The 17,847-nt window shown below is 43.5% G+C and overlaps 1 protein-coding gene across 1 annotated transcript in view; it reads left to right on the top strand.

Moving 5' to 3' along the window:
- Positions 1-205: 205 nt before the first annotated feature.
- Positions 206-17,847, top strand: part of LOC308102206 (VPS10 domain-containing receptor SorCS2-like) — a gene marked incomplete at its 5' end in the record, with an annotated part of 367,583 nt that continues 349,941 nt past the window's right edge. The window contains one exon of the mRNA XM_080451807.1: positions 206-505. Within this exon, the coding sequence (XP_080307933.1) occupies positions 206-505 (300 nt within the window). The remainder of the gene's footprint in view (positions 506-17,847) is intronic.

Here is a 17,847-nt window from a genome sequence, read left to right as displayed (position 1 = left end):
TGGTTGGCAACACACGTTGTTTCCACTTGATCCACTCCCTCCCCCTTCTCTCTCACTCTCCCTCTCTCTCTCTTTCTCTCTCGGTGTACAGTAAATCAATGTCTCTCCCTCTCTCTACAGTAGATGTAGATCCATCCCATCCATCTATCGGCACTGTCTCTCAATCAAGAGGTCCGCGATCAGAGGACCAGTACAGTCAGGAACCATGATGAGGATGATGATCGCCTTGGCTTGGATGGTACTATCACTGACGGGCAACGCGCGCGGGGACAGCGGGGTTTTAACCCGGGATCGGACCCTTGACAGCGGCGGAGGAGGAGGCGTGATGGGCGGGGGGCGGACGGACCGATCGGAGGACAGCTGGCCCCCCCGGCGGGACAGGAGAGCCCTGAAGTCCCCCCAGGACAACAGGCTGAACGAGCTGCTGCTGAGCAGCTCGTTCGTGCTCAAAGGAGACGCCACGCACAACCAGGCGATGGTGCACTGGACCGGGGAGAACAGCAGCGTGAGTGGCAATTATTCAATCAGTCAATCAGTCAATCAGTCAATCAGTCAATCAGTCAATCAGTCAATCAGTCAATCAGTCAATCAATCAATCAATCAATCAATCTATCAATCTATCGATTAGCCACCTACACTGTGCCATCTCAAAGCTCTCCATAAACCAGTGGTGGACAAAGTATTCTTTTATTTTTTTTACTGAAGTAAAAGTATCAATAGGCCTACTGCGATGTAGAAATATGGGTAAAAGTCTGGTATTCAGTATTTACTTTCTCCTTTTGGTATTTACTAAAGCACCAAAAGGAGAAAGTAGGTGCATGTACTCATTATGCAGAATGTCCCATTTCACAAGTTTTCAAATTTATAAAATCTTTTGGAAATAGCCGAAATATTAGAGCCTAAGTGGTTAATATGTTTAGTAATACAAATCTAGATCTACAAAGTAACTAGTAACTAAAGTTTTCAAATAATTGTAGTGGAGGAGAAGTACAATATTTGCCTCTGAGATGTAGTGGAGTAGAAGTAAAAGTACTGCCAATTGGAAATACTCCAGTAAAGTAAAACATAATCAAAATAATTGTACTTAAGGTACAGTACTTGAGTAAATGTACTTAGTTATTTTACACCACTGACTAGGCCTACTGTGCCATCATAGCTCTTCATGATGCACTGCCACACAGCGCATGCCAAAAAGTTATGTTGTACAGTGTAGGCTGGCTACACACACACACACACACACACACACACACACACACACACACACACACACACACACACACACACACACACACACACACACACACACACACACACACACACACACACACACACCACACACACACACACACACACACACACACACACACACACACCACAGCATCCAACGACCCCACAATAGAGAGGTGGAGGCAGGTCTTGTATTTGTTTACATCTACAAGTGCTGCAGCTGACTATTCATTTTAGACCAGTTACTCTCTCAACCTTTTTTAATTTCAAGGACCCCCCAGTTTCATAAGCATTATCAGGTCACTGACCCCCATTTGAGATTTGTTTTTGTTCGTTTTTTTTTCGTCTCTGGGACCCGAATTTACACTGTGAAATCCTCATTGTTTATGTAACTCTGAGAGTGTGCGAAATAGAACCAAATGGACCTGTACCCGATGTTGAGAACTAGTGTCTTTGTCCCTCATGTTGCTCAGCGTCACATGTTAAAGGGACAGTTCACCCCCCCCCCCAAAAAAAAAAGTTTGTTCTATCGATTAGCCACCCCATGGAGACTTGAATTCAGGGATTTTCATTTGTTTGTGTCGCATTCCTAAGCCAATAATTTGGTAGGCAGCGGTTCCGGTAGGAGACACAAAGGAGGCTCTTCGTGTCTCCTACCGGAACCGCTGCCGTCATCAAATTAGCTTATAGGGAATGCGACAAAAACAAAAAAATATCCATGAATTCAAGTCTCCATGGGGTGACTAATCGATAGAAAAAAAAGTCATTTTGGGGGCCATTTTAAAGGGGAGCAGTGGGTGGGTTTTGTTGGCATATCAGGGGCCATGCCCACATTGTTGTTGTTTGGAGATAGGGGGGGCTCAAACCAACCCACGCGTGCCAGAGCCACATGCGACTTCTTCAGCCACACGAAACATTGACTGAAATATTTATGGAAATTTCTAATGAATCTTTCAGTGGTCGTCTTCTATTTGTGGACAGAAAAACAACTGGCGCATGATGATGTAAAATGTGCACACAGCACTTTTTAGTGGCGTGACATGAACCAAAGGTCGCGGGGTCAAGTAAATGTGCTGCACTCAGTGGGGCGAAGAAATGCTCTTGAGTTTGTACTTGTATAAAAGTAGCAATGCCTCAATGTAGAAATACTCTGTTGCGAGTACAATGCCTGTGTTCAAAATTTGACTTGAGTATAAGTGTTGGCATCACAAACTAAATGTACTTACAGTACATGTAAAAGTACTAAAAGTTACGAAAAACTAGTTTTTAATAGCCGATCTATAAGCTCACAATGCATCGCAGCGATGGCCTAAACTAGCGCTTGAGTGGTTAATGTATGTTTTGTAATAATAATCTAAATTAAGAAAAGTAACTATTACCTAAAGCTGTAAAATAATTGCAGTGGAGCAAAAAAAGTACAATATTTGCCTCTTGAAATGTAGTGATCTAGAACAGTGGTTCTCAACCTTTTCAGGCGACCCCCCAAAATAATCATATTTGAACTGGGGACACCCCAAAATAATCATATTTGAACTGGGGACCTTCCAAAATAATCATATTTGAACTGGGGACACCCCAAAATAATCATACTTGAACTGGGGACCTTCCAAAATAATCATATTTGAACTGGGGACACCCCAAAATAATCATACTTGAACTGGGGACCTTCCAAAATAATCATATTTGAACTGGGGACCCCCTAAATAATCATATTTGAACTGGGGACACCCCAAAATAATCATATTTGAACTGGAGACCCCCCAAAATAATCATATTTGAACTGGACCGCCCACCCTGATAAGCACTTGGAATGAAGGAGTTGAGGCATTCAATTTTGTTTGACTCGGTTCCACAGATGAATATTGTGAAAATTGCACATCTACAAGTTCAGAACTCCTCGCAACGTTGTAGATCGGCTGTTTTCTATTTTTTATAGGTTTTAAAAAGGTCTTGAAGATCTTACATTGTCACTTCAATGTCATCTGGGGACCCCCCAAAATCATGTGGTTGAGAACCACTGGTCTAGAAGTATTGAAAAAGTACGATACTCAAGTAAAGTAAAAGCACCTCAAAACTGTTCTTAAGTACAGTACTTGAGTAAATCTACTTAGTCGCTTTCCATCCACCACCAGTGGCAGCACTTTCAGTGGCACAACATATGAGCCGCATGCAGTGCTGGGGTCAAATGGGAGGAGTAAACAAGAGGGGTCTTTGTGGGGGATATTGTCAGACGCTCTGGGGGGCTCACTGGTGCTGTCTGGTGGAGACATCGCTCTCAGTCCAGGCTTTCTGCCAGCGTTGCCAGGTCTGCTTATTATAACCCACTTTGGGACTTGTTTTCCTGTAAAGTCACTTGTAAAATAAGTTGCTTATTTCCACTTTTTTTTTCTTATGGTTGTTTAAATCAGTGGTTCCCCAAACAAATTATGTCAAGGACACCCAAATGAATATCTGAGCATGTTTTGTGTCAAGGACCCCCATACAATATTTGTGTTTTGAGTATATATGTTTAGAATTTTGAAAATAGCAGACCTACAAGTGCACAGCGCGTCACATCGCGATGGGTTCAATGTGTGTGATCATGTGGCCTATAGTTGCTTCTTTTGGGCTTGTTTTCGTTGTTTCTCTTGCAAAATCTGGCAACACTGCTCTCATATCAAGGCTTTCTGTCTATTCGGTTGTTCAGACGTGACGTTGCGCCCCGCTAGAATAACTTCCGGGTCCCAGTGTGTATTTTCCCAATATGCGCAGTGCTGTGTCCCTCGCTGTTTTAACAGATCTGAGACTAAAATAACGACTAAAGTGTCATTCTACCGCTTTCCTGGCAACGACAAAAAGAAGAGGAAATCGTTTTTTAAATTTACATCTATATATAAATATATATAAATAAATATAAAAAATATATATTATAATGTTAATAATAATAATAAATAAATACAAATATAAATATATATTTTAGCCTACTTTTTACTGTCTATGATATTAGCATTAAGACCCTTATTAACCCTCAATGGTTCATTTCTGAAAAAGGAGGTTATTGTAAAAATATTTATGGGTTCCAACATGTTTGTTTACAATGAAGAGTGGACGGCGCTGGTGCCTTTTGGACCCGGACGTGACGTCGGACTACAAAATGACGTCAGACTTAAGAACCGAATAGCAGTGTTTCCCAAACAGGGGCATCATGGGGGGGCAGCTGCCACACCCCCTGGCGTTCGCATTTAACCTCAAATTCCGTTCTTTTCTGCATTATTTTCTCCACTTCTGAACTTCCATCTACACGTTATAGTCACATGTTTTCTTCTCTGCGGCCATACATTCATTAACTTTCAATCTGCTGTCCTTAATTTCTGCAAGTCATTATAAGCAAACGTCAACCTTTTGTTTTCGATGGCCAAAATGCAAAACCTCCTATGTGCAAATTTCATGATTTTCGGATTTAACTGTGGATGAGGACTATAGGCTATGCTGCACATGCTCAGTCTGTCTGCAAGATAGTCCCGCCCCTGATTTTGTCAGAAAAAGTCATTTGACTAAAACCTCCTATCTTGTTCAGTGCCAATTAGTGCTAAAATGTTGAAGCGCAAAACCTCTTATCTGCACCAGAACTAGTTGAGCAGCAGACAGAGCTGAAACTTGGGAATTCTATGTTATGTAGACCGTCTAAATGTCTTTCAGTTTGTAGTCATCTATTATTTTCAAAATAAAAAAGTGTCTTCCCCCCTTACTAGTTAAGTATTTGTTAGTAACTGTCAAGTTAATTGCATTGCCTTGTTGATTGCTAATGATTAGTGTCAGGCGGTGACACTTTTATCACACCAAGAGTGTGAGTTGATAAAAAAAATGTAATGTAATACTTGATACAGTATTGTAGAATGTCTTGATCTCAAAATGAACATAAAAAAGCATTATTTAACAAAAATAATGTTTGTTTGTAAGCCTAACTATTTTTAGGTAAAAACCTCCTATGTGCATCTATGTAGATAGGAGGTCATTTTTAGGTATAGATAGGAGGTTTTGGCATTGAACATTTTGAACTTGTGGTTAGAGGTTGTCATTGCTGCTTAGATGTGAACGTCCATGTCGTGATTTTTTATTAAATGCAGATCAAAATCACACGTGAACACCGTGGCAGCCAACAACCCTGTGAGAATATTGTGTTGTGTCGGTTGGGGGTATGAGGGTATGGGTGTGGGATGGGGTTTGAGTTATTGGGTGTGGGAGGTGTGGGGTGGCGGTTGGGGGGTTATGGGGTGGGGGTGCATGAGGGCTTGGGTGGGTGGAGTTTGGGGGTTGTGGTGTGCTGGTTGGGGGCATGGGGACCGGGGGTTCTGGGAGTGGGGGTAATGGGTTGGGTGGGATTTGGGGGTACGAGGGTATGGGGTGGGATGGGGTTTTGAGTTATGGGGGTTGTGAGGTGTGGGCTGGCAGTTGGGGGGTATGGGGTTTGTGGGAGTGGGGGAGTATTGCAGGTGGTGGAGTTGGGGGGTAGAGGGTATGGGGGGATTATGTTGAGGGGGGCATAGGCCAGTTAGGCCGGATCATACAGGATAGGGTCTTTGTGATGCACAAGTGTGTTCTAGCCAACACCAACTCAGGACTCCTGAAGTGGGATGGGGTTTTGAGTTAGGGAGGTGGAGAGGTGTGGGCTGGCAGTTGGGGGGGGGGGGGGGGGGGTTGTGGGAGTGGGGGAGTATTGCAGTAGGTGGAGTTGGTGGGTATAGGGTATGGGGGGGATTATGTTGAGGGGGGCATAGGCCAGTTAGGCCGGATCACACAGGATAGGGTCTTTGCGATGCGAGAGTGTGGTCTAGCCAACACCAACTCGGGACCCCTGAAGTGGGATGGGGTTTTGAGTTATGGAGGTGGAGAGGTGTGGGCTGGCAGTTGGGGGGGGGGGGGTTGTGGGAGTGGGGGAGTATTGCAGGTGGTGGAGTTGGGGGTAGAGGGTATGGAGGGATTATGTTGAGGGGGGCATGGGTCAGTTAGGCCAGATCATATAGAATAGGGTCTTTGCGATGCGATGTGTGAGTGTGGTCTAGCCAACACCAACTTGGGACTCCTGAATCGCTGCCCTCCACACTCTCCTATCTAGCATCAGGGTCTTGAGCTCTACAGTATTGTTGGCTAAGCTGTTACGCCGAAGTGCATCTACGTAGGTGGTGCACATCTTGTCTCTCCTGGCTTTGCCCTGGGTTGGCTCTCATAGTGTTAGTTTGCTTGCCACTAGTTATGGGTCCCTGACGCAGTGCCCTGCCTCATCCTTCTCTCTCTGACTTTGTCTGTGACCCATGGTAGGTTCCTGTAGAGGACCACATTTCTGATGTGGTCCGTCCATGTGACTCCTAGTGCCATTCATAGCATTCTTGTGTAGACTCCATCCAAGGTCCTTTCCTGTTGTGCTGTGACGGTCCATGTCTCAGCCCCATACAGCAGTACTGACTCCACTGTAGCTATACAAACAGCCGCCTCTTGAGGTCTTCTCCCATGTCTGATTTCCACACTCTCCTCATCCCATGCAAGGCATTCCAGTCAAGTGCCCCCCGGACCTTCAGGTCCTGTTCCATTGAAGCAGTCCAGGCCCAGGTTATTAGAAGTCCTGGACTGCCTCGAGTAGATTGTCTCCATCATCTGAACCATCTTCTCAGGAACTCCATAGGCCCGGAGAATGTTCATCAGATTCCCCCGGTGGATGGTGCCAAAAGCCTTTTGGAAGTCATGAAGGTGATCACCACTGAAAGATTCTGCTCCTTACTCCTTCCAGTATCCTCCTCAGCACCAGTATCTGCCCGAGTTTCTCATTACAGGGTCTAAGATGGGTCTAAGACGGTTGAGGATCTTCCTGTTAGCCGTCTTGGCAACTTGTGAGCTCAGGCTAATGCCTTGGTGACTTCGCCTGACTTTGGTACTGGATCGATGATCATTTTGCTCCACGTGCTAGACGTGTGTGCTTGATAAAATCCAACACCACCTCGTCTATGGGCACATACATCAGAACCTCTGCTGTCACTCCATCTTCCCCGCAGCTCTTGCCTCACTTGATAGTAGCCTTGGCCCTCTGGTACTCATCCATGGTGAACCGTCTGGTTTGGGAAGGTAATGGAAGACAGGAGCATCGGATCATCCTCTTCTTCAGTTGAAGGAGGATTTCCTAGGGGTGTTTTGAAGTGCTGGTACCATGTTTCAACTCATTCCTCTGCGCTTTCTCCCCAGATCTTGGAGGTCTGAGACGAGCTTCTGCCAGAAATGTCATTGATGAGCTTCCAGCTCTTGCCATGTTTCTGGTTAACATGCACCTCTTTAATGTCCCTGAACTTCTGGGTCAGCTCCCGTTGTTCCAGTTGCATACACTTGATATAGCTCCTCCTTCCTCCGCTTATATTCCTCCCTCAGACCCTCTCCTTTTTGGTCAGCGACAAAGTCCCTTTGTGCTGCTCTCATCTCCTCCCTGGTTGTGGTGATTCTAAGGTCAAGGCATCCGTCTTTCCTCCTTGCTTATAGGCTCTTTAAGACATTCAATGATCTTACATACTATTCCACTATCCACACCGGACACAAGGTTGGTGATCCAGTTGTATGAGTTAGGGGAGTTGGAGGGCATGAGGGTTTGGGTGGGTGGGGTTTAGGGGGTGTGTTGTGCTGGTTGGGGGGAATGGGGGTTGTGGGAGTGGGGGGGTATTTCAGGTGGTGGAGTTGAGGGTATAGGGGGGATTATGTCGAGGGGTGCCTGGGCCAGTTGTTTTGTAGTCCACCTAATTGTTGTTGTTTTTGGAAAAAAGCGTATACAGTCTACTAACCATTTCATCCATTGAAAATGCGCTAGCGTATACCCACGACCACGCGCATCTCGTGCAGGGAATGATTATTGTATACGTCAGAAAACAAACCTAGACCACACCACTGATGCAACTGTTTGCAGCTGTAAATGTATGTATTTACAGCCTGTACTATTTATCATTATTTAGTTATGCAATCACTTAACATCACAGTGCAAAAGCTCCTATCTGCAGAATTATCCAGGAAAAGTGGGGACAAACCTCCTATCTACATTTGCAATATGAGATCAGTGTAATTAACATATAATATTGTAATGTAGTCCAGAAATCCAGAAATGGTGAATTATGTGATGGGTATCATAAAAAAATAGCATTGTGCAAAAAAGATACAACATTTTGTAGTTTTCTTTTTCATTTTCCCAACAATGTAAATTTTTCAGATAGGAGGTTTTGCGTTTTGGCCATCGAATATATAGTGAAAATAGCAGATCTACAAGCTCACAACGTGTCACAACGCCAGGGACCCCCCCCCACCCATAAGAGAAGGTTTATCAACAATTGTCAAGATCTTTCGGAAAATAGCAGAGCTACAACCTCATAATGCATCGCGATGCAACGTGCAGTCTGCGTCTGCTATTTTCGAAAGGCTGAAAAATAAAATGGTTATTAAGTGGTTAAAGTGTTCCTCATTTTGCTGGGGACCCCCTGGAACCCCCTCGAGGATCCCTGGGGGTCCCCGGACCTCATTGTGACAACCAGTGAGCTATATAGCATGTGCTAACTGCAATTTAACTGACTTCATTGGATTCCAGGATTTTGACATTTCACAAGTGACCTCGGAGGTCTTGTAATAAAACGTTTGACATTCTCAGCATGGACTCCACTCGTCCCCTTGAGGAACTTCTCCCTCTCTCCCATCTATTTTTCCACTTTTTTTATTTTTTAATCCATAAAGACCGGGAATAAATCTGTGTCATTTCATGATTTCTTTGGCTATTAAAAAAATAGCAGATATACAAGCTCATAGCGCGGCACTCTGTGCCGCGCTATGAGCTTGTATATCTGCTATTTGTTTGTGCTTTTTGTTTGTGCTATGTGTGTATGTGCTATGTTTAAAAAAAATCAGATTTATTTTTTGCCAAATCTTATATCAATATATGTTGTAAGCGAACATTTTTAACTCCGATCTGTGCTTCTGGGGGTCCCTGGAACAGCATATTTTAAGATGGGGGGTCCGTGGCCAAATACATATCATTGTGGGTGGTCCTTGACATGGAAAAGTTGCAGCATCACTGATATAGCATACTGTTCGGATTTAGAAAACATTTTTAGATAATGTATTTGGCCGCGGACCCCCATCTCCAGGGACCCCCCCAGAAGCAAAGATTTGAGTTAAAAATGTTCGCTATGAGCTTGTAGATCTGCTATTTCTGAACAGCCAAAGAAATCTAAAATGACACAGATGGGTTCCCGGATTGAATGGCTTAAAGAAGGGGTCCAACAGTCAGCCAACCATTGAGGGCCCGGGGACCCCTGGTCTTTGACTTCTCCTCAGTTAAACTTGACAGAGGGGGCCCTTGCAGTCAGAAAAAGTCCCAGTCGCATGTCTTCTTTTGAAGCATGTTGCCAGTGGTGTAAAGTAACTAAATACATTTTACTCAAGTACTGTACTTAAGTACAATTTTGAGGTACTTTTACTTTACCGGAGTATTTCCCAATTGTCTGTACTTTTACTTCTACTCCACTACATCTCAGAAGCAAATGTTGTACTTTTACTCCACTACAATTATTTGAAAACTTTTAGTTACTAGTTAGGCCTACTTTGATATAAATATCTTACATTATAAAACATACATTAACCACTTCAGCCCTATTTTATACCTAGGCTATTTGAAAATAGCCGATCTACAAGCTCACAATGCGTCGCATCGCGACACGTTGTGAGCTTGTAGATCGGTTATTTTCAAACATTTTAGTACTTTTACTTTTGGTACTTTAAGTACATTTTGATGCGAATACTTTTGTACTTTTACTCAAGTAAATTTTTAATTCAGGACTTTTACTTGTAACAGAGTACTTCTTCTACATTGCAGTATTGATGCTTTTATTAAGTACAACATTTGACTTACTTTTTCCACCACTGCATTCAAGGAGAGTTATGTCACCTCCGTCCAAGTTCTCCGGGCCAGGTCTTCTTACATAGCCTTCTATTGGACAACAGTGACAAAGCCCTGAAACCGGAAGTTTACGGAATGCATTGGAGTCTAATGGGCGTTTGTAACTACAGTATTTCCAGTTTACATGAACCACGTGACAGACTCTCTAATATAAGGCTCTGGTCATGTGGCTCTGAGGGGAACATTGTGAGCAAAAAAGGGGGGCCGAGCTTTGCTGGAGGATTGTCAAGGACCCCTAAATTGATATATATTTGGCCACGGACCCCCATCAGAAAATGTTTTGTGCCAGGGACCCCCAGAAGCAAAGTTTTGAGTTAAAAATGTTCGCTTTAAGAATATATATATATTCAAGGATATACACACATTTTCAAGATTTTTCAAAAAATAGCAGATATACAAGCTCATGAGCTTGTAGATCTGCTATTTTTGATTAGCCAATGCTAAGTGGTTAAAATGATTCTGACGCTATGTTAACTCATTCTGCTGGGGACCCCCTGGCACCCCCCCAAGGACCACTGGTGGTCCCCGGACCACTGGCATAAGGGATAAGGTGCCGTGCAAGATGGGGCCCATGCCTCCCATACCATGATACCAATGGTCTTACTGGAGTGAGGCAACACTGTTGAAAGACCTCCCTTTGTTTGCATCTCTCTTCATGTGTCGCTCTCACTCTTTATCTCTCCCTCTGCCCATCTCCCTCGCTCTATCTCTCTCTCAAAATACTGTTGTTCACTAGCCCCAGGGCTTTTCTCTATCTGTGTGTGTGTGTGTGTGTGTGTGTGTGTGTGTGTGTGTGTGTGTGTGTGTGTGTGTGTGTGTGTGTGTGTGTGTGTGTGTGTGTGTGTGTGTGTGTGTGTGTGTGTGTGTGTGTGTGTGTGTGTGTGAACAGCCTTCAATATCTCTATTTATAGTGTTGATTGCTGGCTGGAGGAAAATTATAAGGTGTTACCCAATGTGTGGAGGCAATTTCTTTTTTTCCCCAGCATTGACGGTTATATCATTGTTCGTTTAGGCTATTGAGTCTTGATTTGAAAAGATTTACTCAAGTACTGTACTTAAGTACACTTAAGAATTTTGACTTTACTGGAGTATTTCCCATTTCCAATACTTTTACTTTTACTCCACTACATCTCAGAGGCAAATGTTGTCATTTTCGCGGGAAAGACACCCCTATCACCGTTCAATAGAAAATATATGTTTAAAAGGCTTTCGGGGGTGAAATTCATGGAGTGGGTGTTTGCCACTCACAAAAGATATACAATTTAACTTTAGTTTTGTTTTTGAAAAAGTTACCTAGTATTACTTGAAGTAACAAATGTGAGTACTTTTTCCACCACTGATGGCAGGTGCTATGTGTGCGTCTGTGTGCGTCTGTCTGTGTGTGTGCGCGCACACGCACGTGTGTGTGTGTGTGTGTGTGTGTGTGTGTGTGTGTGTGTGCGTGTTTTGCTGTGTCGCTGGTGGCCAGCAGCACAGTAGTGTAAGGGACTAACGAGCGACACACATGGCGCTGACAGTCCAAACACTCCACTCTCCCTCTGGGGAATCATGGGTAATTTCTGCCACTTGGTCTAAGAGCTCTCTGGGGGGAGATGCAGAAGGACACTTAGAAATATCTATACAATAGTAGAGAAACAAGAAATGATGACGCAATCATATTAATACCAGGCTGCTCTCTAATACCAGGTTGCCAGCGTCCCTGCACGGAACCAAATGAACACGTGGTCCTGTACCTTTTCGCTCGCGGAGTAACAAATCGATGTTGGAGGCGGCGCTGTGTGTGTATGAGGAGTCAAGTCAATAGTTTGTTTGGTGGCGACGACCACACTTTTTTTTTTTTATAGTTTGGTCGTGACGACCACACTTTTTTTGTTCTGGGCTATGATCCCATAGCATGGGAGGACGCCCATCGTTCAGAGTATGGGGAAGTCTCGGGAAAGTCTCCCCATTGGCTTAAAGGATTGAAGGACAGCCAATGATGAAAAGGTCGCTAGAAAGTGTTTAGCTAGTGTCGAGAAAGTAACCTGGTAAAAAGAACAGCTTGCACTGGGCTTCCTGAGTCCATGGTATGGTCGTGGAACCAGACTGGCACCACACACCACATGTCGAATGATGACGTCCCTGCAGCAAACATCTACTCTGAATATCACATGCGGTGAATTGCTTTGGTCATTTTGCACAGGAACTTGTGTGGGGATGAAAGCATGATGTTTTATGATGAGTAGTGTTGGGATCTGGAAACGGTTCCGTCACATGTTGAACCGTTTCCGGAACCGGAGCTGGTGTGTGGACTTCACGTGTGCTAATTACCGTACAATAAAAGTGGTTCTCAACCTTTATAATTTCAAGGTAAATGGTGGTGCATTTATTTAGCGCTTCACATAGATTGTGCATTACTATTATTATTATGAAACCATGCAAGGCACCAACCTGCTCATCGGGAGCAATTAGGGGTCTTGCTCAAGGACGCTTCGACACTAACTCGGGGGGAGCCCGGGATCGAACTGGGAACCTTGCGGTTGCCATCTGGCCGCTCTACCGGCCACTCTACCCCTGAGCCACTGCCGCTAATAGGATCACCTTACAGACCTGTAAGGGGCAAGCCCCCAGAACCACGGTAGAACAGTGAAGCGGCCAAGCCTGATGGTCAAATCTGATATTGCAACACTTCCGCATTTTGCGCATGCATCTGCCGTTTGTGCGCCTGCTCACGACGTGTCACGACCCATGGAACCAATGGAATGGACCCATGGAACCAATATGGAACCAATAAGTCTTACTTCCGGGTGCTTCAAAAACGCCACTGAGCAATTTCATTGAAATGAATAGCTGGGGGCGGGGCAATCCGCCCTCTAGATATATTATAACTCTATGGTAAGGGGCCTTTGGATCCCCCTGTAGGAATCGTTAAAGGCAACCATTAAGGAATCGGACCGTTTAGAGGGAATGGCTAATGAACCGGAATCGTTAAAATCCTAAAGGATCCAAACCCTAATGATGAGGTGCTTGCCTACATTTGCATGGTCAAAACCCACATACTCTTAGTTGGCGGAGGGATACGTGTATCCACTGGAACGATAAAATTCCAACCGTGATCCGACATTTTGGCTATGGGGCCGTTGAAAATGGGTGGTTTTCATCACAAAAAAATAAACTGAGTTAGGAGTGTTTTTCTAAATATCCTATAGTTGGGGCGGACGGAAGTCTGTTTTTTTGGAATTACGTCACATTTGTCTACTGCTTCTCTGAGTGACGAGGGATCATTCCAAAGCTGTGTTAGAGCGCCCCTTGTGGAATAAAAAAAAAAAAAAAGATAATAGAACGCATAACTGCGTCCTTGGCGGGTAATGTGTTAATGTGAATCCATCCATCCATCCATCCATCCATCCATCCACCCATCCATTCATCTTCATCCACTTATCCAGAGGGTCGTGGAGGTAACTGTTCCAGCAGAGAATCTTCCCACATCAGCCACTTACATCTGGGGAATCCCGGGGCGTTCCAAGGCCAGCATGGAGATATAATCTCTACTGGTCCTTGGTGTCCAAATGTCACTGTGAACCACATTATGTTTTCATGTTTTTTTCATGTTTTTTTCCTGCATTTTCTCCTGAGAGCCATCATCTTTCTCTTCATCATCTTTCTGTCCACCACATCATGTCATAATCGTCTTATATTATATGCTTTGACCCCGTTGCCACTTGCAGTTCATGTATTTATGCATGTGTTTAGTTGTTTAGTTGTTTATTTATTCATAGTGGGATCAGTTTGTTTCTCTTTTTATAGGGGTATGTTGTTTTCAGTTATTGTTGGTAGTCATGACAGCCAGTTCCCTCCTGATGTCATGTCGGAGTTCAGACTGCTCCACACCGTACTGAATAACTGCTAGTTTGCATAACATCTTCAGATTAGGACTTAAATCTAAGATATACAGGTCATCAGGTTCGAGGTATCCTCCCAAGACGAAGACGATGATACGCTCTCCCACCATGCAACAACCCATCCAAGACATCACACACAGGGTTTTCCCTTTGAGCTCAACCTTTTTCCATGAGCAGGTCTTTGGATTGAATTTCCACAGATCATTGAAGTTCTGGTTTAAGTTGTTGCCACCAAATATGTACAGCTCTCCATTGTAGGCAAAGGCTGAATGACCAGAGCGTTCTTCTGGAAGAAGCTGTGCAGAAGGTGTGCTCAGCCAGCAGTTGGTCTCTGTGTCAAACACTATGATGTTGTACCGGACACCCTGGAACCCATAGCCCCCAAATACAAACATCTTTGTCCCAATGATGGTGGCAGAGTGACAATATAAAAAAGGTGGTGGAGTTCCTCTGTTGTTAATTAAAGACCAGACCATTGTAGTGGTGTCAAACTTGTAGATTTCATTAGTGCGTATAGCCAGCTGTTTGTATCCTCCATAAATATACATGACCTTCCTCAAGACACAGGCTGAGTGGTCGCTCCTCTCCTTTGGAACAGTACCAGAAATATTGGGTTTGGACCATCTGTGGTTGTCAACATCAAATGAATAAAGCACGTTACAGTAAGGATATCCCCCCCAGATGTAGACAATATCTTCTACCAGAACTGCAGTGTGGCCCCTGTGCACGCAGGGAACCTCAAGGTGATGTTCTCCTCTTCCATTTGTCCATGGGGGCAACGTCCTCCAGCGTAGAGACACTGTGTTGAAGATGTGGACATCAATCTGGGCACTGTTGTTGTTGTTACGGTATCCTCCAAATGAGTACAGCTTGTGTCCGACTACCACAGCAGCTGGGTAGTAATTCTTATGTCCTTCTTTCAGATGTATCGTCCAGTGAAACATTTCACACACCAGCACCACTGTGAATCAGTGCAACTAATTTACAGAAGAGGTTCTTAGAAGGCAGGGCAATTTGTTTCAGGAAGTTGCTGAATGATTTTGTGTTGTAAAATACAATAACAACATTTAAAAGGATAATTACATCTGATGTAATAATGATGGTGTGATATCATTGCGTGATGACATCATTATATGGAATAGCTAATGACGTTACTCAACTTGAGTGGCTATTTTAGCTAAATCTATGATCTGAATTTTGTCAGTACTATGACATCAGTAATCCATATTTGGGCATATTGTGATAAAGACACTATCTGTGTGAATGAATGACACCTCTGACAGGAGGGAGAATTATAATGTAGCTTTGTGATGCTGAGCTGGAATTAGGACAATGCTTATTAACATTCATTCAATAACAACATATTAATCCTGCATTCCATTAGCCTGTATGAGTTCCAGTCTGTGCACTAGGAATATTTTTGTAATATTTTAGTCATGCTGCTTCAGTTTAACCACATAAATGAGTTTACTGATCACATGCATTTCATCTATTGCAATGTGACACTTTGCAATAAACATACAGACACACGCGCACATACTCCGCACACAACACACACAAGGCATGTGAGTTACAGAGCAAAGGCTTTGTTCTAGAGATGCACCGATTGCAAAATCCTTGGCCAATACCGATTACCGTTTTTTTTAAAGTTTGACCTGCCGATACCGGTTTTACCGATACCGATTTTCTATTTTCTAACTAGATTTTTTTCACGCTAAGTACAATTACTTAATTTTGTATATTTGCCAATGCAGAGTACCAATAAGATTAAACCAGGAAAAGAGCACTTAAGCCATATCATAATAGTACAATATCCAAAATCACAGACGATATCCAGTCTAATATCATGATATGGCTATAATATTGATGCCCTAACTATGCAACGAAAGGCCTAAAGGCATTACAAAAACAAGAAGAATTTTAAAAAGAATACTACTGTAGCCTATATCATTTATTGAGTATGTTTTACCCCCTGTCCGTCCGTCCGTCCGTCCGTCCGTCTGTGGACAGCTAGGGCCCCATTCTCAGGCCAAAAATTCCCCGTTAAATCGGGATAATGGACCTGCGCCGCCCCAATAGGTTATTCTAGCACCTGCTCTACCCGTCACCATTATGCCGACGCCGTTATTTGCGCGTGGAGGTGTGCCCGTGGGCGTGTTGTTGCTATATCCCCCACATTGCAATTCTACAGACACACATGGGTACGGCTTGGGGACGGGGGATAGTGGATTCTAGAAGCACCCGCTGGTTTATAAAATCACCCGTCAAGTGCACACAGACACTACAATGGCTTTGTGCGTTGGACCATGAGCCGTGTTGCCAGCCTTGGAGAGAAATAAGCAACCGCAGTCCGCAGGTCTATGAAAACAAAAAGAAGCAACTCTATAAGGCCACATGAGCACTTCAAACTACTAACTAGAGCTTTCATATCCCCTAAATATTTCAGCCCGGCTCGACTAATAATTGACAAATTAGACCCAGCCCAGCCCGTCAGTCATTTTTCTAAAGAAGCCTTATTTCTCATTAAATCTTGGTAATTCGTTAAGAACAGGAGTCATTCTACCTAACAGTCTATATTTTATTTAAAAAACAGCTTGGAGCAAATAGGGCTATATAAATATATACACTGCCCCATAACCATTTTAAAAATGATTATGGTTATTCTATGAAATATATGTTTCATAGAATAACCGTAATCATTTTTGCAATGGAGAAATCACATCAAATGTTACCTTCTGGCCGCTGTCTGTGCTTTCATTTGAAGAAATAATCCAACATTTATTTTGAGGTGAAAAAGACATGAAGAAAGTTCTGAAGATCCATTATTTATGTCATGTTATGGTTTAAACTTTAAAGGGAGCTCTCTACTGCTGCGTCATGACAAGACAGTGATTGATTTGACCTAGGCTACTTTAGCGTTGCGCTGCCCTGTTGATTAATTATTTGGCATCAGCTGTGTAGGAATATATAACTATTTTAAATGGCTTTCATATACTCTTGGGGATCTGACTAATATGACAAGTTGCTTATTGTGAACACAATAGCCTACGCTACAAATTAATTAATATGTGAATTTATTTGGATGTAAAAAAAACTTAGACCCGGCTCAGCCGGTGCCGACGGGCCGGGTCGGGTCCCGTTGGGTTTGGGCTAAAATCTTAAGCACTTACATTTTTTATAAGATGATCGGATCATAGTGTGATTTTCATTTTGGCTGCTGTCTCATTAAACCCATGCTGCGGGTCACGGGTGAATATTATATTATAGCCTATATTATATATATTAGCCTATATTATTATTATATTCCCCGCGTAAACGCTACGTTCATGACCCCCCAAAATAACCATATTTGAACTGGGGACCCCCCCATTTTGTTTGACTCGGTTCCACAGATAAATATTGTGAAAATAGCAGATCTACAAGCTCGCCAGGCGTTGGGTGCTCCATTGTGGTCTCGACCCACAGGTTGAGAACCACTGCATTAAAAGCTCCAAGCAAGTTACATGTCTAGTATGTTGTTGACCACGTAATGTAATGTTTTTGGTTTAGTGATAGGCTACTCCGTGGCGCGCGCACGCCTCATTGTATGCTGTCCAAAATAACAGATCTGTAGGCTGTCGACACGACATGACGCAGCGCCGTTGATAGCTTGTATGTCTGTTATTTTGGGTAGGCGACGCACATACGCATCGCAGCAATGTGTCTGGGTTTGAGAGGCTTTGATTGATGTAAACTTAAAGTTTAGCTCTGTTCGGGATTACTGAACAAAGGTGGATGATGAAAGAT

Source organism: Gymnoscopelus braueri (genome assembly GCF_963280865.1).
Source record: "Gymnoscopelus braueri genome assembly, chromosome: 15".
In the NCBI taxonomy this organism is placed as follows: domain Eukaryota; kingdom Metazoa; phylum Chordata; class Actinopteri; order Myctophiformes; family Myctophidae; genus Gymnoscopelus; species Gymnoscopelus braueri.
The sequence above is the reverse complement of the archived record's forward strand: the minus strand, read 5'-3'. Positions and strand labels throughout refer to the sequence as shown.